The sequence below is a fragment of the Halichoerus grypus genome, chromosome 10, assembly GCF_964656455.1.
Source record: "Halichoerus grypus chromosome 10, mHalGry1.hap1.1, whole genome shotgun sequence".
NCBI classification, from domain to species: domain Eukaryota; kingdom Metazoa; phylum Chordata; class Mammalia; order Carnivora; family Phocidae; genus Halichoerus; species Halichoerus grypus.
This window is the reverse complement of record NC_135721.1, coordinates 61,776,094-61,800,498: the sequence shown is the minus strand read 5'-3', so window position 1 is coordinate 61,800,498 and position 24,405 is coordinate 61,776,094. Positions and strand designations below refer to the sequence as shown.

General features: G+C 36.7%; 1 protein-coding gene across 9 annotated transcripts in view; it reads left to right on the top strand.

Moving 5' to 3' along the window:
- VRK2 (VRK serine/threonine kinase 2) overlaps positions 1-24,405 on the top strand; it is a 117,093-nt gene that overhangs the window by 74,200 nt on the left and 18,488 nt on the right. For 6 of the 9 annotated variants that reach the window (XR_013441805.1, XM_036117091.2, XM_036117092.2 and 3 more), the window contains exons 8-11: positions 6,420-6,552; positions 15,664-15,802; positions 18,123-18,181; positions 22,104-22,270. Coding sequence is in view for 8 of the 9 variants with exons in the window: in XM_036117091.2 (XP_035972984.2) it covers positions 6,420-6,552; positions 15,664-15,802; positions 18,123-18,181; positions 22,104-22,270 (498 nt within the window). In the remaining variant the exon portion in view is untranslated. The remainder of the gene's footprint in view (positions 1-6,419; positions 6,553-15,663; positions 15,803-18,122; positions 18,182-22,103; positions 22,271-24,405) is intronic. The other 3 variants (XM_078056528.1, XM_078056531.1, XM_078056532.1) reach the window with 2 other exon arrangements.

Below are 24,405 nucleotides of genomic sequence, written 5' to 3'. Positions count from 1 at the left end.
TGGAAAAATAAAGCAGTGTAAGAGCCTTCCCACATTAGGAAGCAAAGGCAACGGGAAGTAAAGGTTTAACTAAGTGCAGAACTTGAGAATATGGCATATATGGGTGCAGATCTGGTTACTAAAAGGGGAAGAAAGTTTGAGAGAGTCCTGTTCAGTGTAGGAAATTTGCGTTCTTCATGGGCATCAAAGTCTAATTTGTTTTCATCTTTGTTTAGTGCTTCTAACGAAGGCTATGATTTCCTGACCACCTGTGCCAAATCCAGTTCTTGGAGGGCCAATGCTGAGATAGAATTAGGAGTGCAAGGCCTTAATGGGGGAAGCAAGTATATTATCTATGAAGAGAAAAAGAGAAAAAGCAAGATTGGACAAGGAAAGCTTTGAGAGTGGGATGTTGGTATGACCCCTGTGACTGGCAAGGGGACAGGCAGGATTGGGCTGGGAGAGCTCAGACTGTGATACAGCTCTGACAGGGAGCATCAGAGCAGAGAGTACCCATTGGAAGAGCCCCTTGGGGAGCAATGGCCACGCAGTACCCCCACAGTGATCATTGTTTGACAGGTGCTGCCTAGGAAGAGCATGGCCTTGGCTCACATGCCATAGTAGTTCCTGATGGCCCTTGTCGCTCGAGGTCGTCACCTTACTGCCGTCCTCATAGGTGAAAGGTTGGTTCTTTCTGGATGGGATTGGACCCTCAGTGGCTGCCACACTACCCTTTCAGTAGTAAAATAATAAAGTCAAATGTCCATGTAAACCTTAGTTCAGATTAGGTGGGTTGTTTTGGAGTGGGGAAATTGGGGAGCCTGAGCAACTCACTAAAACAAGAAAACTCTTTGTAGAAGCTGGACTTAGCATTGGGTGACTTGCATTATTTGGGTGTAGCACATTATTTTTTATCTGTTAAATGTGGATAATAACACATCTTCCCTACCCACCTCACGAAGTTATAATAAAACATAATATCTAAGAAAGGTGAGAAGAAAAGGAGTTCCATGTGGAAATGTGAGAGGTAGTGCAGTGGAATAGAAAGATCTAGGGGAGGCAGGCAGGGCTCTTCTTTTACTCATGGAGAAAGGAAATGATTACTAAATTCAGAAAAGTCACATGAAAAGAACATCATTTAAAATGCATTAGGGAGGGGCACCTGGGTGGCTCAGTCGGTTAAGCATCTGCCTTCAGCTCAGGGCATGATCTCAGAATCCTGGGATCGAGCCCCTGGGCTCCCCGCTCAGTGGGGAGTCTGCTTCTCTCTCTCCCTCTGCCCCTCACCCCTGCTCATGCCCTCTCTCTCTCTCTCTCTCAAATAAATAAATAAAATCCTTAAAAAAATTAAAATGCATTAGGAAGCTAGATATTTACATTTTTCTATGCCTAGTATGATTACAATGCAAATAATCACTTCCTACTTGACCTTGGTACTTTGGACTGTCCCACTACAGGCTTGTCTAAAACTAGGGATATTATATATATTTATACTTAAAATGAAAAATATTAACTAGTTATTTTTTATTTCACAGAAAAAAGAGAGAGAATATTTAAAAAGTTAACTAGAAAGCAAGTTTTATTTTAGATTAGGGGTTGGCAAACTTTTTCTGTAAAGAGCCAGATAGTAAATATTTTAGGCTTTTATGAGCTCTGTGGGCCACATATGGGTCTCTGCTGCATATTCTTTTTTTTTCTTTCTTTTTTTTTTTTATAATCCTATAAAAATGTAAAAATCATTCTTAGCTCAAGGGCACACAAAAATAGGACCTAGACTGCAAACCTTAGTGTGTATTAAGTTCTGCTTAAACTTATTTTTGACTTCAACAAAATTTCAGAAATGGACAGAACCCCAAATTCTATACTATATTTAAAAAAAGGGAGAATGGACTTTGATGTTATATTGGCATGGGATTGAATCCTGTTTCCATCCTTTACTAGCGCTGACTTGGACAAACTACTTAATTACTGGGGTGCTTGGCTTCCTCATATGTAAAATGAGACCAATGCTACCTGGCTGGGAGGTTGCCTGGATTTAATGACATAATTTGTGAAAGGTACTTTGCCCAGTGATTATCACATTAAGTAGAACCTCAACAAATTTTCTTCCTTTCCTTCCTTTCTTATCTTGTTTGACAATATTTCCCAGTCTTTTTTTTTCTTTCTTTGAACTGTTCTTCCAGAATTCTAGACTGTGTTTTTCTACTACCATATCTTCATAGAAACTCTCACTTTGACCTAATTTGTATCAAATTAATTTATCGACATTTTGATTACTTGGGACAAATTATTGACTGTGCTTATACCAAAATCTCTACTTACCAAATGCAGTCACTCCTAAATTTCTTCATTAGTGCATCAAGATCTATAATATTGATAGATGCTAGTGGTAAAACTTATGAGGATTTTAGAGAATTTAGCCAATTCTCATAGAATATAAATATTTTAAACCATATGCTGCACTAGTAGATAAAAAACAAACTAAAAAAACGGGGATTATATATTGGGTGGTGGGGATAGATATTTGTTTGTTCTACCACTTTGTTTGACAGCATTCCATGATTATTTGAATCCTGCCCACAACTCTCTATTAAGATCAATGATTATGCACCCAGTATTGGAGCACCAAATATATAAAGCATATATTAACAGATTAAAGTCTCCACCTACAGGGGCGCCTGGGTGGCTCAGTCATAAAGCGTCTGCCTTCGGCTCAGGTCATGATCCCAGGATCCTGGGATCGAGCCCCGCATCAGGCTCCCTGCTTGGCAGGAAGCCTGCTTCTCCCTCTCCCTCTGCCCCTGCTTGTGTTCCCTTTCTCGCTGTGTCTCTGTCAAATAAATAAGTAAAATCTTTAAAAAATAATAATAATAAAGTCTCCACCTACAGACAACAGTACAATAATATGAGGCTCCAATACCCCATTTTCAACAATGGATAGATCATCCAGATGAAAATCAATGAGGAAACACTGGGCTTAAACTACATGTTAGACCAGGTGGGACTAACAGACATACAAGTCATTCCGTCCAACTGCAGCAGAATACACATTCTTCTCAAGCACACATGGAACATTCTCTAGAATAGATCACATGTTAGGCCACAGAACAAGTATAGTACTGAACAAATATAGTACTGGAAGTCCTACCCAGAGCATTTAGGCAAGAAAAATAGTCATCCACATTGGAAAGGAAGAAGTAAAATTGTCTCTGTGGATGACATGATATTATATAGAGAAAACCCTAAACTCCACCAAAAAACTACTAGAACTAGTAAATGAATTCAGTAAAGTTGCAGGATACAAAATCAGTATACAAAGATCAGTTGCATTTCCATACACTAACAATGAGCTATTGGAAAGAGAAATTAAAATAATCCCATTTATAATAGCATCAAAAAGAAAATATTTAGGAATAAATTTAACCAAGAACATGAAAGACCTATGTACTGAAAACCATAAAACACTGTTGAAAAAAACTGAAGAAGAAACAGATAAATAGAAAGAAATTCCATGCTGATGAGTTGGAAGAATTAAAATTGTGAAAATGTGCATATTATCCAGAGCAATCAGTGGGCTCAATTTAATCCTTATCAAATTTCCAGTGGCCTTTTTCACAGAAATAGGAAAACAATTCTAAAAATTGTTTGGAACCACAAAAGATCTCTGAATCATCAGAGAAATGCAAATCAAAACCACAATATGGTATCAACTCTCACACCAGTTAAGCTATTATCAAAAAAGACAAGATAACAAGTGGTGAGGATGTAGAGAAAAGGGAACCCTGGTGCACTGTTGGTGGGAATGCAAAGTGGTGCAGCCACCCTGGAAAACAATATGGAGGTTCCTCAAGAAATTAAAAATAGAACTACCATAAGATCCAACAATCCATTTCTGAGTATACATCTAAAGAAAAAAAAATCATTATCTCAAAGAGATATCTTTACCCACATGTCCACTGCAGCACTATTCAAATGAATTACTGTATTCTTAGTCAAATGGTTAGCAAATGTTTTCTTTACTATATTATCAGCTTCTTGTCTTCAGCTTGACGGAACTTTAGACCATTTTCTTCTGGATTATAGACCCCTATCCTTTTTTTAGAGCATTTACCTTAGAAAACTTGAAATTGTAAGTTCTTTCTCTGTGCCTTTGAGATGTAAATCTTTTCCCAGCCTCTTGCCAGTTTTGCAACCCAGGAGTGTCTTTTTCAAGGACCTGGGAGCCATCCCTTTAAAATGTAGTCATTAAGAAAGATTGTGCCCTTATCCCCCTAACTCTGAGGGAGGGTTGGAGTCTACACACCAATTAACAACATGGACAACCTAGTCACACTGACCAACCTTCCCTTAACCTCCTCCAGTTATTTCACTAGCTCACCCCCTGCACTTAAAAACTTGCCCATGTTTTATTTCAGCGGAGTTGAGTTCAAACTTCTTACCCAATTGCAACAGTCTCTCTCCCTTATTCAGTAGCTTTGAATAAAGTCTTCCTTGTCTGTGTAACTTGTCCAGTGCAATTTCCCTTTGACAGTGATTGAGAGTGAAGACTCCAGTTTCAGACTCTGGCTCCATTTTACTACACAAATCACATAATCTCACTAGGCTTCAGTTTGTGCTTGAGTAAAATGGAGATAATGGTACCTACCTACAGGATTTCTGTGAGGGTCACTGAATATAAACCTCTTAGCATGCTGCCTGGTGCATATTAGGCCCTCCATAAATTTTAGGTCTGATTTTTTTTTGTAACTAATGACTACATGAAAAACATCTTGATAGGTCTTTTTTAAATTTTTTTAAATTTTTTTATTTAAATTCAATTTAGTTAACATATAGAGTATTATTAGTTTTGGGGGTAGAATTTAGTGATTCATCAGTTGCTTATAAGACCCAGTGCTCATTACATTAAGTGCCCTCCTTAATGCCCATCACCCAGTTACCCGATCCCCCCAGCTACCTCCGCTCCAGCAACCCTCAGTTTGTTCCCTAGAGTTAAGAGTCTCTTATGGTTTGCCTATAGGTCTTTTTTTTTAAGTAATGAATTACTCTAGCATATTTAAAATGTTTCCTTTTGCTGAATTACCAGTATGTACATTTTCAGGATATCTACTTTGCAAAGTGAAGTCTATTTAGTTCTTAAACTAAATAAAGTGCATCCTAAATAGTGAAAGCAAGCAACCAGTTACACATCTGATCCTGGAGTCTAGTTATTTAGGGCAGAGGGATCGGTTACTTCTGAGGCCATGTTGAGAAATGGTGTCTGTGGGCGAGAGAGAGAAAACTGAAATATCATGTTTCCAGACACTCTAGCAAGCTATATTCTCCATCAAATGAAGAAAACTCTGTGCTGTTTATATTTTGAAGGTCAAATTATCTCCTTCTTAGGCTATCCTAAAACCAAAAACTTAAAGAGACTAGAATTTAATACTAAATTTTCTTGTAATATTAATATCATAATAAATTTTCTGTTATATTTTAAAGCGCAAGTTGTAGGCAATACTCTATTGTCTTGAAGCTGTATCATGAAATGTTGCCTCACTCCTCCAATTTTAAGGAAATATATGTGAAACAACACATTTAAAAAATTTAAACTGCTTTCTTTTTGGAAGGAGCATGGTAACGTAGTTGGGAACTACCCTATTCTGGCTACACGTGAGGATGAATGTCTAGTCATATCAGTTCCCTATTCAGGGCATGCTGTATCTGTAAAACTACTTCTTCCCCCTTCTTTCTCTCTCCAAAAGTAATCTGAGAAAAATTCACTTGAATTGCCATCTGACTTCTAACAATCTATATTCTGTTTGGAGACCGTGCTTGCAATTCTGACTGACTTACAAAGATAACAGTGATGATATGGATCGGTCTGAAAGGCCAAAAGTACGGCATTGATGTTCCATTCTTAAATACAGGCAACATGGTGGGTTTTGTTTTTTTTTTTTTAAGAGGCATTACCTCTTATAGTCTGTTCACTATTTTTATACTTCCTGTTAATGGAGTTTCCTTAACATTAGGTTTATATTTTTAGATTGTTTGCTCTCCTCTCCCCTCCCTGCTTGAAACACGTTTATGTTTAAGGGAGGGGTTACAAGAAAAGGCAGACCTCATAAGCTGTATGAATACAGATTAAAAAAAAAAAAACCCTATTGTAGTTTATGATGTCTAGATGCCTACCTGGAGGGAAGGGAATTTAGGAGTAAAATAAAAAGGACTAAAATCTAAGTCAACTCAGAAACAAGATATGTCCAGGATGAAGTCAGGATTTAAGCTGGAAAGTTAGTTGTAATGGCCCCCAGTTGTATATATTTTATCCTGAGGTGCCATTTGGTTTAATAAAATGTAGATCTGAGGCTGTTCTTAACCTCTCAGTTTCTTAAGACTTAATTATAAAGGTTATATTTTCAGAGGACGAAAGCATTACTCATTTCTCTGTTCATGTCTTCCAGGTTTATCTTGCAGATTATGGACTTTGCTACAGATATTGTCCCAATGGGAACCACAAACAGTATCAGGAAAATCCTAGAAAAGGCCATAATGGGACAATAGAGTTTACCAGCTTGGATGCCCACAAGGGAGTAGGTCAGTTTCTTTTTTTCTTTTTCTTAATTTTATTTCAGAAGAATGATTAAAGAGTAAAAAGGCCCTTGTAATGACCTTTGCATAGTCAGTTTGAAGAGTAAGAACATTGACAAGGTTTTTATCAAAAGTAGTGAATTCCTATATGCCAATGAATATTTCGTCTACAAGGGGGAGGAGACAGAGATTGTGACAAGTGAGAAGGGCACAACGGGGTGTTAAGTAAGCAAAACTTGATGTTGATTTGGGGCAGGAAATCACGAGTTTGTATAGGTTAAACTTGGAGGTCAGCAAGTGAATTTGTGCTCTGTCACTAATATTACAGATTTGGTAAAGGTGCACATGGGAAGAATTATTCCTGTTTTTCACCAGGCCCTTATCAGAGTTTTAGAAGATACCATCTCTCTTTTCTGAAACTATAAAGTGTTAACTTGTGGAAATCTCTCCTAGTCGCCTTTCATATATCTTACTTATTTAAACTCACTTTGATGGTATTGGAAACACATTTGCAGGTAAATTACATACATAGTCCTTTTATTGGATATTGATTGTACTGCCTTGCATTCCAAGGCAGACTTAATTCAACAATTCCCTAATTAGTTAAAGTCATAACCTATGTCTTGTATTCATTTACCATTAATTAAACCTTAGCTGTTTATTACACTGCAGTCCAAATCCAATAGCCAACCCAGAAAGCCATGGAAAAGGAAGTAGGAGGTCAATATTGAAAATATATGGTGCAGAGTCCCACTGATGGTTGCTTTGTTCACAATCAATATGGTCAATGCAACTGTACTTTCTTAGTTGCTCTGTCAGCAAGACAAAAAGTCAATTCTAATGTTATGCTAGTAAAAAAAAAAAATGGTGATTATTGAAAAAGTTTGCCTTTCAAAATTATATTCTTTGTAAACTTTATTTATAAAAGTATTTTCAAATATGCTAAACCATACAAATAATATAGAAACAGCTTTGAAAGGACCCCATGTCAAAAAGGCAATTAGACATTTGCACTTGTTAATGGCTGTTGAACTGTTACCCTAAACTGATACTTCCTGGCGAGTTTTAGTTGGTGCAAACAACTGTATATTACTGCCTTTTCTATTAAAAGGACCATTGACCATGTAATGTAGGGGGTCTTGATCATTTTCCACAGCAATTAAAACCCACACTAGTGTAAGGTAGGCCAGGGAAAAGTGAAACAAGTGTGTCAGTTGTACACCCTTCTGGGAAGAATCATAGGTTAAATTTTCTGAAATGGAAATTACCTTTTATATTCCTGATCAGAGTTAAGAGAAACCACTACATTTTTTTTCAAGAATAAGATAGTTAGAAAAGTAATGATCACTAAGAAATATAGTAATATTGTGTAATTTTTCACCATTTACATTGTTAATGAGTCAATGAGCAGTTAAAGATATAAATGGGACATGGCTTTAATTAAGAAACATAAGAGTCAAATGCCTACTGATATATTTTTTTCAACTTGAAGTTCTTTCACTCTGAATGAATTTTGTTCCTCATTTTTGCCAGATTTATTAGTATGGAAGAGTTTGCACAAACCCAGAAGTACTTTTTTCATAGCAGTGTAACTGGAAATTCATCACACAGATTCTTAAGCATTGGTCCAACTGTGTTAGTGATATTAACTTATGGTGGGACCACTTATTTCTATAACTGATAGCTCTCATACGGATGCTATCTGATTTTGACTATTAAAAGTGCTAAGAAACAACTGTGATTGCCGAATGGGAAATAGAGTTGTTACATGTTAGTTGGTCAGTGTTTGGACTATGGTAATTCTGAACGTCCTCTACAATCATTCCATTGTTTAGGGCAGTGTTTTCATTGTGCTGTCTTCATGAACGATTTAAATAATTTTTTATCCTGTAGTCCATTTAAGTTTTTTCCTCCCTAAATAATAACATATGTTGATGAGTTGGGTAGATTTCACCATGCTAGGTCTCTGGGGAGAAGACTGAACTGAGAATGATGGTAGAAAGATGGTATTACTTCCCTGGGAGGAGTGTTCAGGAAAAGTGCCTATATTATTACATATTTTTGGTATTTGCTAGAAAGTTATATGCTGGAGTGAATAATTCATTTTTATCATAGGTTTCACAGGATTCTTATAAAAAGTAGATTCCCTTACTGCCTTTAAAATAGAATTTACACTAAACTTCTAGGTGTATCTATATCTACATAGACATGTACGTAGATATAGATATCTATGTAGATATACATACATATGCAGTTAGCCCTTGAACAACATGAGGGTTAGGGATGCTGATGCTCCGAGCAGTCAAAAAAACTCCCTGTATAACTTTTGACTCCCCCAAAACTTATCCACTGATAGCCTACTGGTAAGCAGAAGCCTTACCATATAACATAGTCGATTAACACATTTTTTTAGAGATTTTATTTATTCATTTGACAGAGCACAAGCAGGGGGAGCTGCAGGCTGAGGGAGAAGCAGACTCCCCGCTGAACAGGGAGCCAGATGCGGGGCTCGATCCCAGGACCCCGGGACCATGACCTGAGTTGAAGGCAGATGCTTAACCGACTGAGCCACCCAAGCACCCAACACATATTTTTTTAATGTTATGTGTATACCGTACCATTTCCTACAATAAAGTAAGCTAGAGAAAGAAAATGTTACTAAGAAAATCATAAGGAAGAGAAAATATGTTTACAGTACTGTACTGTAAAATAATCTGCATATAAGTGGACCCATGCAATTCAAATGTGTTGTTCAGGGGTCCACTGTATACACATACATACATACATACATGCATATATACACACATACATACATAAATACATACATATAAATATGTGGATTTGCTGAAATTTTAATATGCAGTTTCAGTCTGCTATATAAAGTAAAGGGTTTGATATCCTCAAATGTTTGAATACCATTCATTCCTAACATTTTGCATTTAATTTTCCAAAATAAAACATTTTACTTTAGGAATTTATTAGAAATGAAATAATCATTTAGTCATATCTAGAAACCAGAATAAACAGGGCCATAAATCCTGTAGTTAAATGTGGAAGGTCAGATTCATAAATATTCATGTGTTTACTTTCAGTACAGTCACTGTGTAGTTTAATCTCAGAAAAATCTTTTCTCTACCAGTCCAGCTATGAGATCAAATAAATACTGAGAAAGATAATGCAAAGGAAAACATAAAGAGCAAAACAAGTTATCTCTAGGAAATAGAACCTCCAGTTGTCAGTGCATTGGCTGTATGTCAGGTGTATCTGTGGCTGGTCAGGCCCAGGGAAATCTTCCAAGATTCAGGGTAAAACTGCCATATGAATTAGCCACTTCACAGAGACCGTTAACCCGATCAGACCGTCTGGTCTCTCTTACTTGTTGTAGTGGGTACTCAGAAACCAGAGCTAACTCTCAGTTTTCTGTGGATTAGCTGGGTTTTTCTAATGAAGGAGTTTTTATAAGGTGCCAACCAGCAGTTTCACCTAAGCATTTTCTAGTTCAACTGTATGTAAAAGGAAGGCAGCTTGTATTATTACAAACCAAAAAATATGACTTGAGATACATAGAGATGGCTGGATAGGGGGACGAACATTCCCAGGCCTGCCATACATCTATGGAGATCTGTGTGTATTTTAAAAATTGCAGTTATTCTTCCAAACTCAATTCTCTTGTATGACCTAAAGGTATTTTCTGAGTGGCTGAAATGCTTCATTTAGTGTAAAATTAGAGTAATATACATTGGGTTTATCTATCTCTTCTATTCTTAATTTTTTCTTCTTCATAAAAACTAACATGTATAAACATAGACATATTTTGGGCTTGTTGCCTAATAATTAAAGAGAATTATATCTGTGTCAAATATACTATGTTGAAATTTGTTACATTCTTAGTAATGTTAAAAAGCAATATTTGGATCAATGTGTGGTATGGATTTTTGTAGATTTTTCTACTCACTGAGGCATGCAGTCAATACCTAATTTCTCTAGAGATATACTGCATTTAACATATTGAGCTTTTTTAAATACTTCAGACCTCTGCATTGAGTGTATAATACCTGTTTTAATTTGACATCATTGATGACCATAAAATATGATATCTAAATTGCATTTTAAATGTCCATTTGTTTGTGTAATATATTCAGTATCAAGGAAAGAGACATATACTTTTTTATTTTTGCCAATTGCTACGGTAGATGAAATCCAAGTCTTGTGTTATTTTTTGCACAGTTCCCTTTCACTCTAATCTAGCACTCCAACTTACAAAATGTATGTGAAATAAACTGAGAGTGTATTTTCATGTTACCAAACTTGAGGAAATCATATGGTTTACACAATATTTATCTCCTCAAACAATAATTCAAAAAAGGGAACCCATTTTTCAATTATGATGTTAAGGTATTAAGCTTGGATCCTGTTAGTAGTCAGAAAAGCAAACCATTGATTTCTATTTTTAGATAAATTTACCGCTATAAATAGTCTTTGGTCGATGTATAAATAAAAAATAATGAAGACACTCTTCATTCTATATGGCATAACCCAATTTTGACATTTAGCCCTGACTTTTAAAGACTTAATGTAGGTCTTCAACTATTTGGTTGGGTTAATAATACACATTGGCCAAATGTAAGATACCTCTGTGGAATTTAAGAAACAAAATAAGCAAAGGGAAAAAACAAAACCAGAAAAGGAGGCAAACCAAGAAACAGACTCTTAACTCTAGAGAACAAACTGATGGTTACCAGAGGGGAGGTGGGGAGGGATGGGTAAAATAAAAATAAAAATAAACAAAACAAAACAGAAACATCTTTGCTCTATTGAATAACTTTACCTAAGCCTCACACAGTAGTATTTCATTAAAAAAAAAAAAAACAACTAAGGTTTAAAATTTTAAAGGTACTAAAAAATAAGAGAGACCTGAGTTTAATGTTTTATTTGAAATGTGACATATTGCATTCTGCTTTCCTAATATCCTTTTCAAAATTGCAATAAATCGTGGCCACCATGAAATTTTTCAGCTTTTTATACATCTAAAGTGACAAAATACAATCACATAGGTTACTAGTTGGGAATGAAAGAATAAACTCCAAATTTGATCTGCAGATAGTCACCATTCAGTTCTTCAGGTGAGCATCTTATTCAGATGTTTTCTCCTTTCTTAGGTCATTTCGGAGCATATAAACTAGTATTTTGGGCATTTCAACCCTGTCTGCTTAAGGCAGAAGTTTTCAAGTTCACTGTATTATTTCCTACCAAATCCTGTTTTTCTTCATACTTCATGTTACTCTATATAAAAAAAATAAAACTAAACAGAAAGCACTTCAGGCAAATAATCAGATCCATTTTGGGATTAACACTTATACTTTCTTTTCCCCCCGGTTCCTGTTACATTCCATTTGGTGAGTTCGTCCCAGATATTTTTACTCCAGTTTGTCTTTAGAATAAGGACCAATTCTCTAAGTTAGCTTCTCTTGTTCTCCTACCAGCTGGGAAGGACCATAGAAACACTGTATAAAGTAATATTTTTACTAGACACCCTTCTTCATCACAATGAAATAGTTTGAAAGAAACCGTCTCATAAAAGGATAGTTGCATGGAAACTTTTTTTTAAAAGATTTTATTTATTCATTTGAGAGAGAGAGCACAAGCAGGGGGAGAAGCAGAGGGAGAAGCAGACTCCCCGCTGAGCTGGGAGCCCAGCACAGGGCTCGGACCCAGGCCCTGGAGATCATGACCTGAGCCACAGGCAGACACCTAACCATCTGAGCCACCCAGGCGCCCTGCATGGAAACTTTTGTTAGTGCTGCACCTTAGACCTCAGGACCTGCTGCTTGTTTATTCCTCGCCAAACAACCGTCTTTGCATCAGTATGTGTTTTGGTGTTTTAAGTTAAAATGCCTGCCTCAAATACTCCCCTAACTACAGAAGTAGAATATGTAATGTGGTTTGAATGGTGTTAAAACTAATGCGAGGCAAAGTAGTTGTTAGAGTGAGTATGGGCTTTGGATTCTGAAAGATTTGCATTTCAATGCAGAGCTCTGTCAGTTTTTGCTTTGTGATACTAAACAAGTTGCTTAACTTCTCTGAGCTTCTATTTTCTTATTTATCAACAGGCTTAAATAATACTTTATATTATTGTTAGAATGATTAAATGAGAGAATATAAAAGCAGTTAGAGTGTCTGGCACAATAGCAGATCCATAAATCATATCAATTGTTTTTATTTTAATTAAGTACTCTAGTATCCACTGTTCCTGGAATCTGCTTTCTAATGAGGTAGAATTCAAGTTCCCACCCATGCCTTTTTTTTGTAACTCTTGTTACTCTTGACAGTACTTTATAATTTAGAAAATGTTAAACAATTGAGAACACAACAGGCTTTCAATGAAGAGTCATTTGCATTGCTCCATATTAATAAGCTAAATAAATGCTAGATGCTAAATTATATTTTAAAACTAACAAGGGAATGTAGAGGCAAAGTATTAATAACTAAGTCTTGCCACATTTTTAAACAGTAGCATCATAAGTAAAAGTTTGACTTTTTAGGAAATCTACATGAAAATATACTACTGTTAATGATTACATTAATTATCAAATTCAACTGAAGAACTTTATGTATTATAATAAATTATACAGAGACCAAATTCTATAGAAGCAAAACAGTTCATAATATATTTCAACTTTCAAATTAAAAAGATTCTTAGATATTAATAGTTCTCTTCAAATATCAATTGTTATTTTTTTATTTTCAGCATTTTATTTAATTTTTTTCAAATGCACAGGAAAAATAATAGACTAGTATAATACATATCCAAATATCCAGTTCCTGGCTTCTATAATTATTATCCTTTTGTCATATCATCTATATTTTGATGATGTATTTTTAAAGTCAAAGATATATGATCAATTCATTGTGTTAATTACACATAAACATAGATGTTAATATTGCCATCTTGAATATTTATTTTTAATTTAACAGGTATTAAGATGACTCTTCTCTGTATAGTAGATGAAAAGAAGACTTAATCATTGGTAGAGTCTTGGGGTTGAACTTCATTAAAACACATAGAACTTTGCAATTTGTTTCTCTGGGAGGGAATTTGAGGGAGAGGTGTCTCTTTACTGGTGGGCAAGAGTTGACTATAGGATTTTTTTTCCCCTAACATTACATATATTTTAGTGGAAATAGTAGTAAAACATTGACCTAACCATAGTTATCAATGTATATGAGCACTAAAAGAAAATAAAGGTTGATAAATGTGATAATGTATATTAATTAGGTAAGACCAAACTCTAATAGTCAAGTACAGTCAACTCTCAAGGGGCTATTTCAAATGAAGACCAGTTTATGAAAGATTGGCTTCAGAAACCTAAATGACTTGTCTTTACTTAGAGCTTCAAATCAATTCATCCCTCCGTTGGAGGAGGGGGGAAGTGACTGGGAAGGTTTATTCCATTTTAATTCTGATTATTTTTCCTCAGAGGACCTCTTGTGTATAGCTCGTGTCGTCCAAACAGGTGTCAGAATATGATTTTTTTTTTTTTAAATTAGAGGATGTGATTTTTTTTAAGTGGTGGTAATCAGGTATTGCCATAATGGAAAAGGGACTTGTGTGCACATCTGTACAAATGGAACCATTCCATTATTAGTGGGAGATTTATTACTGAAGAAATCAGTACCAAACAGCATGGCAGAGATTGTGTTTTTACTCTAATAGGAGAGCCAAGTCTTGCATTAGGACATTGTCAAAGCTTGTGAAGAAAGTAAACGGTGCCCATGGGACTGTAGCATTCTGCTAGATTGAAGGGCCTTTAATAATCCAATACTCTAATAGCAGTTAAGACAGACTCTGTGTAACAGCTAATCTTGTCTTCTGCTTTTATAATAATGTACGTATGGTAACCAAAAGTAGTTATGATGTGCTCGCGGCATTCTTCTTTGTAGGTGACTTTTTAAATTAAAAACTAAGTTTACTGACTGACTTTTCAGAGTTTATTTAATGAAAGATAATAAAATAGGATACCTGTTTACAGCGGGTTTAACAGCCACATATTGCACTTAGGAGGTTTTATATCCCTCCACAGATGAACATTCAAGTAATGGCAGAAATGTAAATACCGGCCTATTGTTTTATAACAATTTGGAATGGTTATAAAAAAATGAGTTTATTTTGTGGGATCTCGTTAACGCTGTAATCGTTATTTCAGTAATATTGGTTCTATTTTGACTTACATCAGATTTCATTGTCTTTTCAAATAAGACACTTTAAAAAAAACACAAAAATTATGATAAAATTAGTCTACAGCATTTAATAGTCTGGTATAAATGATATCTACAGTGGCCTAAAAATGTTCTTCTGTGTTTTTTGATGAAAAGCCATCCCATTTTCAATTCTGAAAGCCTCTGTGTGGCTTCCAAATCTGTGTCCAAGCACCTCTGCACACCGTCGCCTCCCTGTTGCATTTTTCTATTCAGGCTATTTGACCAGAATTTTAGCTTAGCATTGCTTATATCTAAAAATATTTGTAAAATTTTAGAACCGCGTGCCTGAAACAGTAGGCGTTTTTTCATCCTGTACTTGTATTTAATTGCAGAATCTTCACACAGGCCTGTGTTTCCATCCTGCACACTAGATGGCAGTTTTGTCATATTCTTCCAGCTTCCAATGCTCCTCGCGGGACTGGAGCAGGAAAGGCCATCAATGTTTAGTCTGCACTCAGAGGGTCTCCGCATGACCAGTGCAGACCCCACGGACTTCCTGGAACATATGTTAGCAATTTAGCCGCAGACATTTATTTCTTTGTTTTACTGCTTGGCTCTTGGAGAAAGTGTTGGTGCCAGGTTATGGGTTGTCTGGATCATGTCAGAGGCCATGGAGATCGAGTCCATGTGACAGGCCAGACGAAGGAAGGATGGAGTTGGAGGAGGTGAGGAAACTGACCCTTACTTTCAACAGCCACAAGTCACTGCCTGTCTGTGGACTGTAGCCAAAAGCCCGGGCGTTTACGTTTCCATCCAGCTGAACAAACAAAACGCACTTGCCCATTTGGCTTTTTCAGAGTTCATTCAGCGATTTCCCGAGGTCTCAAAACTTGCTTGTCCCTCGGGTTTCTCTGTCAGTGCTTCTTCCTCCTCCAGCCCTGTCCAGACGGAGTGACCTGGAGACCCTCGGCTACTGCCTGCTGCGCTGCCTGTGTGGGGGCCTGCCCTGGGAGCGGAGCCTGCGGGACCCTGCGGCCGTCCAGGCTGCTAAAGCAAGGTACCCGTGCGCCAGCAGTCCAGCCCGGAGGGCAGGGGCCCTGGAGGGCTACAGTAAAGGGAGTTTCCAGCCCCGACAAGACGGCCGTTCGCCCAGTCCGATAATCAAAGCCAGTTTCTGACATCTGAAAAGCATTTCTTGAAAAGCCAAACACCTTACCGACTTCAAATCCGTTAAGACAGCACCTGTGAGATCACACGCACACAAGTCGTAACGCAAAATGTCAAGTGAAGTGTTTGTTCTTTTACGTGGCGTTTTCCAAAGCCGAATTCTAGGTGGTGGTCTTTTCAAGGAAGAGTAGTTTCAAATTAGCGTTGTACGAGTACATGGAGGTAGTCTGAGTTTGGTATGAGTGCTGTGAACTGTGCAAAGCGACAGCGCGAGGTGGCTTCTGTTTTTCAAGTGAGAGCATCATACCTCTTTCATCATCATACCTCTTTCTTAATTCTGGATCTTGGAGAGAGTGTGTTTTGTTTCTCAAGGAAGAAACAAACAAAACTTTTATAGGAGGTGTTTATGTAAGAGAGAATCTTGCAGCCACATAAACAGTTTTAATATTCCACATTCAATTTTTATCACCTAGAATCTGTTAGCATGAGAACTAGGTCAGACTGAGAACAGAGCATGTTGCTATTTTACTAATTTCCCACTCATCAGGCCTAAGGAAAAGCAATTGCTTGCAGCCCAGAATAGCCAGTTTTTCATTATATACTCGACAGATATGCTCAAGAGCAGTTATCCACAGATAGAATATTGCGATTGGAAAAGGCAGCTGTGTTTTAAGTAAGGTGAGTTACAACAGAAGTTTACAAAAGGGGGAGCTGATCCATAGAAACCAGTCTTCAAATTCAGTTGTGGTATCCGTTCTTTATACAGAGGGCCTAGCCTACAGATGCAGAGTAACACAGTTTACATTTGTAAATACTGGCATATTATATGAAGTATTTCTCCGCTTGGAATCTTGATCATCGCAGCCCCTTACCCCAAACGAACACATTTATATAAGTCAATATTAGAGCTGTCTAATCAGTTATTTACCACAGTGATTAATGTGCCCGTATTAACTGACATTTTTCAATATATGGGTCAAGTCAAAGCACAGTAATGGGCATATTATAAACAATCTTGATACCCAGTTTTTCACCTCAGTTCACCTGATTTGAATCATGTACTATATTTAAAAGACTTGCATTCTAATTCCAATGATTACATGTATTTTTTCTTTTAATAAGACTTATTAATATGATTTAGTCTTTTATCAATATACATATATAGATGCATTCATTGTAGATATCTAAAGAATATGCCTATGTGTGTATATTCAAATGTGATAATAAGGTATCATGCAAAATAATATAATGCTAATAAACATAACTCCCATTTACACTTTGGGGACCCTTATGTATATTAATATCTTCATTTTGATTTGATTACTAATATAAGTCTATAAACCAGTAAAGCTAATACATAATGAAGTTTATAATTAAGGTAAACTATAGACATTTTTAAACTTCTGCTAGTAAATAATATATGATCAGAATTCATTCAACTTGCTAAGAAGGCATACTCTGAATTTCCTTGTAAGGGCGTGCTTGCATATACAGCCATGATACCGTATCTCCCTCATGCCCTTTATTTTCCTGACATGGGGTGATATCAGATCAGTTGGTGCATTTATTGTTGCAATTCTGCCTGTGCCTGAGTTTGTCAATCAAACACTCATATCAATAATTTTAGTTGCATATTTATATACTGGTGGCTCAAGCAACTTAAAAGAATTATATTTGTTCAGTCTGAAACACTGGGAAGGGTTAGAATAATGACCCATCTTGTTTGTTTTGTTGTTTGGATATTTCTTGTTAACCTGTTTAATCATAGAATAGCATCAAACACTACCCAATGGAGAACAGTGTACATAAATAATTTGCCCCTCCCCAAGGATAAGTACCTGAGGAAAAATCTCCTGAAAATCCTGATACTATTTTCCTATGTATTTTTTCTTGTTTTTGAGAAAAAATCATGATAGATATCCCTACTTCTACATTTCTGCATGTACAGACTTTGAACTAAAACATTTATACTGTAAATCTACATTTAGTTTCTAGGGGATTGATATAAAATCGGTCAATGAGAATTGAAGGATCTCCCCCACCTCCACTTACCCTCTTTCCCCTTACAAGGGGGGTGAAAAAAAATATTGAAAGGCACGACGATATGGGTGACCCACCAACACAGAATTTGAGTTTTGTTTTTTGTAATCAAGACAGTGAATCACAGGATCATGAACAAATTCACTGCATATTACTCTATTTTGTTTTAGTCTGTTGGATGAGCTTCCTGAGTCAGTGCTTAAATGGGCTCCTTCCAGAAGCAGCTGCCGTAAGTCAAATGATAACTTCTACCACCTTCTCCTATATGATTTACTGGTCACCACATTTCCACATTTGTCACTCTTGTGTTACGGCTTTTGCTGAATCCACCCACTCCCATTCCCACAGGGGTGGGAGGAAACTCTCTACACAAGGTTACAGGTAAGTTGCTAGAGAAGAGAACGTTTAGATCCTCTCTGACATCAGAACACAACACAAGAAGGCTACAAGAAAATATTTCGGCAGCGTTCTAGGCTTTGCTGACTGCATTTTTTTTGGGGGGGGCAGGAGAGGGAGGAATCTTACACAGGTTTAATAGTCACCTGTATCTAATACTGTTAGAGTTGACGTTCTGATTTTGTCCCTCTCTATATCATTGAAAGAAGATAAAGTTGATCTAGGGAAAGACTACTTTCAGTCAGTAATTTAAAAAACCAAATCATTGAACACTTGAATGCTGTTCAGACCTGGGCTGTACTGTGACTGAACAGCCAGCAAAAAAAAATTTGGATTGGCAAAGGCATGTAACCTGGGGATTTGAAGGTATGTTTCATTAAATGGTTTTCTCTTTCAAGTTAGTATGGATCGTTTTGGAATTCTTTAATTGACAGTATTATCAGTAAAAATAGTAAGTCAATTCACAATTACCCAAGTGCCTGTCGTTTGCATATGCATGCATGGCACATTGTTCACCAATTTAATAAATGAGTTCGATTGTCTTATGGAAAAGTGCCGGCTTCTGCTGTCAGGCTCGCTTTTTCTCAGAGACAGATATGGGGAATGAATCTTGTTCTCTCTATATTGGGCAATCTCAAAGTTAGCTTTTAGCTGACTTATATGAAAGTGAATGTGTACACTGACCCTCTAGATAAGGTCAAATAGCATCAGTTTCCATCTGAGAGTTTAAATGTAGAGTTAAATCATCTTGAACTTATATTTATAGCCCTTCTTTGACAAGAAACCAAAATATTCATTTCCATGGGAAACGAAAGAGGAACAAAGTAGTTCTGCTTTTCCACCTCCATTCTCCAAGTCCTAAGCTTGCCCCAGTGTGAGCCTCCAGCTTGCCACTTTCTGTTGTCCCTCTTCTGATGGAGGAGGGTGCGAATCCAGAAGGATTCTCCTTGCGGTGGGGAGGGGCACGGCGTGAGGGTTGAAGGTGAAAGCTTTTCATTTCTGTAACTGCACTGAGTAACTTGGTCCAAATGCCAGTACTCCTTTTTGGCTAATACGCTTATTGGCATTTGGACCAAGTTACACAGCTTATGTTTTACTCAATAGACAGCAAAAAGGAAAGATGGGAGATGTCAAAGTTTTCTCTGTGTATCTCCCTTACCTTTTCTGCCCCTTCTGCACAAAAGGTAACTGCTCAGCTCCCAGGATTAGAAAAGAAAGCCCCAATGCCCTGGGTTGCACAAGATGAATGCTTGTGGGCCTGTGTATATTCTGTGACACTTCAATTACTGGAGATATGAAGATCTGAGCGATAACAAGAAGTGACACGAGTGCCAGGTTCTCCATTTTTCAGTACAAACCCTTTATTTGGGTCCATCCCATTATTTTATAAAATGCAGATTTCTATTTCTAAAGCACAAAACATTGAAACTTTAATATTAACTGAAGACCTCTTAGTTGGTTGTACTTAGGAGTGGGTACCGCAAGCATGACAATTAATCCGATGTGTAAAAGGTTTATTACTAAGGCAGTTGATGAAATAAAACCACCAAAAAGTTTCCAATGTGCGTGTCCAGCTCAGTGTAATAATAATAGTTGCACAAGTTTCTATCTCCTGAGATGATAGTAATGATACTTAATATTTCATTTGCTTAAAAGCAAATGATTCAAGAATATGGTAATTTCATACTACTCAAAGCATTTTGTTTTATAGCTCCAAAAATATGCTAGTAAATTTAAAAGTATACTTAATATAACAAATCCAGCTCTTGGAAGGCTACCATTTTAAGCAGTAATACATCACAATAGTCTAAGCTTCAGGTTGATAATAGTGAATTTATAAGAGGTGGCTTTTCTTTTTCTCCCTTTCCTACCTCACCCATACCTCATTTTTCCAAGCCCCAGACCCACGAAGACTTTGCAGCACAGCTGCTGTCAGCTGGGGGAGTGCCAGGAATCTTCCATTGTCTTCTAACCATGACCTGTGAAAATTCTCCCACCATATTCAGCTCTCTTCTCCATTTGGGATATTTTGGTTAATAGCACTGTAATAATATATACCAGACTTGGTGTACCAGTCTCAAAAGGGCCAAAGAACAACAGAATATTTACATGAAAATGGTAGTGAATGTAATGTAATCTTTTTTCTTTTTGATCATCCCTTCAGGAATGGGACTCTCGCACTGGGCTTCTGGAAACAGGAGTTACAAATGTGATGAAGCCATACCATTTGCTAGTTAATAGAGATCTGACTGATCGAATGTTAGATAAAAGAATGTGACATGTCTTAAAACATTAGAGAAGGAAAAAAGTTAGGTTGCATAATTGCCACGGTATTCAAAGGAAAACACAACAAGAAACTAAAAACAAAAACCCTGGAGCCAAGAGTTCTCATTTTAGCCACAGTGGCCTTATGGTCCTAGAACACAGCTGCGGGTAATAGGGTATGAAATGGTCACTCTGACTCTCACAGGGGGAAGGGATGGTGACTGTTCCTTTTGGAATTTTTCCCCGTAGGGAGTGAAAGCCATGTCTGCAGTTCCCTCTTGAATGGAGGTGGGCCTGGAGGGGAAGGGAAGGATTAGGAAGTCACTCCTGCCAAGCCACAAAGCTTCCCAGATTTTTCCCACCATGGGGATATAGCAACTTAGTGAGAAAGTAAGAGGGACTTATGTCTGTGTGAGTAATAAGTTTTTGAAGGGGAAAAGCTTATAAAAACTAGATTGTGGAGTATCTAAACATCTCTATGGAAAAGGAAAACATGCTAGATTTTAAGCAGTATATGGTATTATCATTTACTTGTGTCTTGATTTTAGGTTGAATCTCCACCTGAAACAAAAATGCAGACTACATTTGTTTTAAGGCAGCAATGTTTGTAATTTTGGGTGACTAGTTTTATTTGTATTTAAGAGTTTGTAGTTCATATTTTTGGGGGGATAGCTATATAGTTCTAGGGAAGAGATTACATTAGAAAGAAAAAAAGTAGCAACATCTCATCCTTCTGCTCTAAATTAGGAAGACAACGCAGTGAAGGCACTGGGCCAGCTAGGTATGGAGGACTCGAGGGAGGTCTGGGGAACTCTAAAATTAGTCATGGCTAGAAACCTAGAACTCAAGGTCATTTCAAAATGTACTGTTATAATCTCAAAATCAAAGCCTGAATTAAAATTTGCAGTGATTTTTTTTTCTGTCAAAGTAAGGAGGTTTATAATAAGTAACACTTGTTTTTAACTGAACTTTTAAAACTTCAACATAAAAGTATGAAGCATGTCTGGTCTATTATATTATTCATGTAGTTCTTAGTAATTGAACCCCATAAGTCAAAATCACTAACTGTAATTTTTTAAAAATTTGCTTCCTTTGATAAGTTAGTGAGAAATAAACATACCAACAAAGATATGTAAAAAAATTACCAGTTTTTCCCATCTTGTCAACTCTCCATGTCACTGTATTTCAGTCATTTTTGGATACCATTTGAAAAGTGCTTCTCACCAAAGTGTTCATTCTTCGTTTCTTCAGGCTGCATGTTGTGTGCGTGTGTAAGAGAATAGAGCGGTCTTGATTCATTCTTCGTTTCTTCAGGCTGCGTGTTGTGTGCGTGTGTAAGAGAATAGAGCGGTCTTGATTCATTCTTCGTTTCTTCAGGCTGTGTGTTGTGTGCGTGTATAAGAGAATAGAGCGGTTTTGATGCTACGAGAGCCGTGACAATTCTTGCCAATTATGAATAACGTGTAAAAAAATTTAACACTTCTTCACAGGTGAAATAGCCCAATATTTGGTATGTGCTCATAGTTTAGCATATGATGAAAAGCCAAACTATCAAATGCTCAAGAAAATCCTGAACCCAGGTGAAATAACTTTAGGACCACTGGAATTTTCCACCGGAGGCCAGAGTGTAAATGTGCGTACTCCAGACAATCAAAAAGTAAGTATTTTAGTCCCTGGGATCCCACAATTACCTTCCCCAAAGCTTTTCTACCAAATGAAGTTGTTTGGGGTCTCAAAAGGAGTCTGACAACCCAGTTTCTTGCTTATTATATGTAATTCCTAGTTCTCCTCACTTAGCTCCAAGAAATTTTGTTCACAGTTCTTTTGACCTATTGTCTCTTAGAGAAAAATAGTAGTAGGGTCCATGGCCTACTTAGTGTACTATTAAAGAAAGAAATCAATGACTGATGTCACAGAGATACGACCAAGGTCAGATTAAAGGCTAATCTGACTTTACTCATGAGGACCTTTATTTGCTGCTTTTCTTCGCATTTCTTTAGTTACTGCCCTCTGGTTTTGCTTACCAGTTTGGCCATAAGTTGGTGGCGATAACGATGATATTCTTAGATTTAACCAGATGACTGGTTTGTACTGATATTTCAATCTACAAAAATAACCTTTGAAAAAGTTTTGGTTTTTTTTTTAAGTTACACCTTCTCATCCTTTACTCTGTAATCTTCCAACTGACTGACTCACATCAACTTAAAAAAATAGAACTTGAAACAATACACAGGAATTAGGACTTACAGCATTTCTCAGAGGGCGGGGGAAACCTGAGACTGCCGTGAGCCGCCTTACTGGACGGGCAACCAAATGTCCAGTCCTTCCTTGATACGGTCCATACGCAAAAGATGTGGGGGTGGGGGGGTTTCTTGATGCGTGTACAATGAGGTAGGGTCAGGATGCCATTCATTTTTAATATTTCTTATGAACTTTGGATCATCGCAAGTGTTCATGAGCCAAGAATGCAGGATGCAAACTAATGTGACTGATAGGCTGCGAGATGAATGGTGAGTCAAGTATCAGTGCACAGATGGTTCTGATTTGCTGAATTTTGTAGCTGCTGCAACTGAAGACATAAAATATCCTTCTAGTCATAAATTAGCTCTTTGGAAGCAAAACCTTGGCACCAGAGCTTTACAACCTTCAATTAGTAGGGAAAGAAGTATTTGAATGACTGTGGTATTGACATCTGTAGGCCTGCATAGTAATCATTCCTAATAGAAGAGAATATCTGTTTGAGGAGGTTTTGCATGGCTAATTAACTACCAGTGAGAATATGTAATTTTTTCATGATCTCCTGATTGTCACCTTTCTCTCATGATACAATTACATTTTATTGTAGCAAATGCCTCACAAACCAATTGTCAGCACTATTTACGTATTGCAGAAGGCAGAACAAAAGTTCATGTTTAATAAAAAGCCAGTGGATTTTGATCTTGGTAATTACTGAGACTTATTTTAACAGTTTTATTGACTTTTGTGTTTTTATCACTTTTGCAACAAAACAAAGAGCCATTTCCTTAACATAGTATTTCCCTTGCAATAATGGTCACCACTTAATCTACACTAATTTAGGTAGATTTTTTTCCTTTTTTTTTTTTTTGTAGTTTTTCAGTTTCATAAACTTAATTGAAATATAAAAGAAGCCATTTTAAAAACTGATAGTTATATCCTCTGATGTAAAATTCTAATTATTATCCACCAGAATTTTCAGTTTCATCAAATTCAAAGGATGTTTGTTGTGAAACCATTTTTATATGCAGAGAATATGCATATGAAAATGTTTAAAAGCAAAGTATGACAATATAAACTGACATTTCCCCTGAATGATACAAGTATAGGACAGTTTCTGCCATTGACTGCTTCCATAACAAAAATCATTCTAGGTCCAGAATGAATATCAGTCACATGGCTCCAAATTTCTCTCTTTTTAATCACAGACAGAATCCCCTTATTAGTAACTAAAAACATTTCTTGTTACTTCATTCATGGATTACTCTAGTTATTTAACAGAATATTGAATGACTTCTGGACTTACACTTTTCGGACAGAGATACCTAAAAAGAAGTCAGTGGACCAGAAAACATACACAGTTATATAAGTAAAATATTTCTGTCCTTCAATATTCAAAAGAAAGTTATGAATGTTTAATTTTTTTAAATGTTATTTCCCTCGGTATAAGTGGTGGTGCCTTTTAAATTTAGTATTCCTAAAAAAATGTGTTTTGGTTTGGTATTAGAAAATAGCACATCACCGTAAGAACCTTGGCAAACTTACAGCACCTTTTTG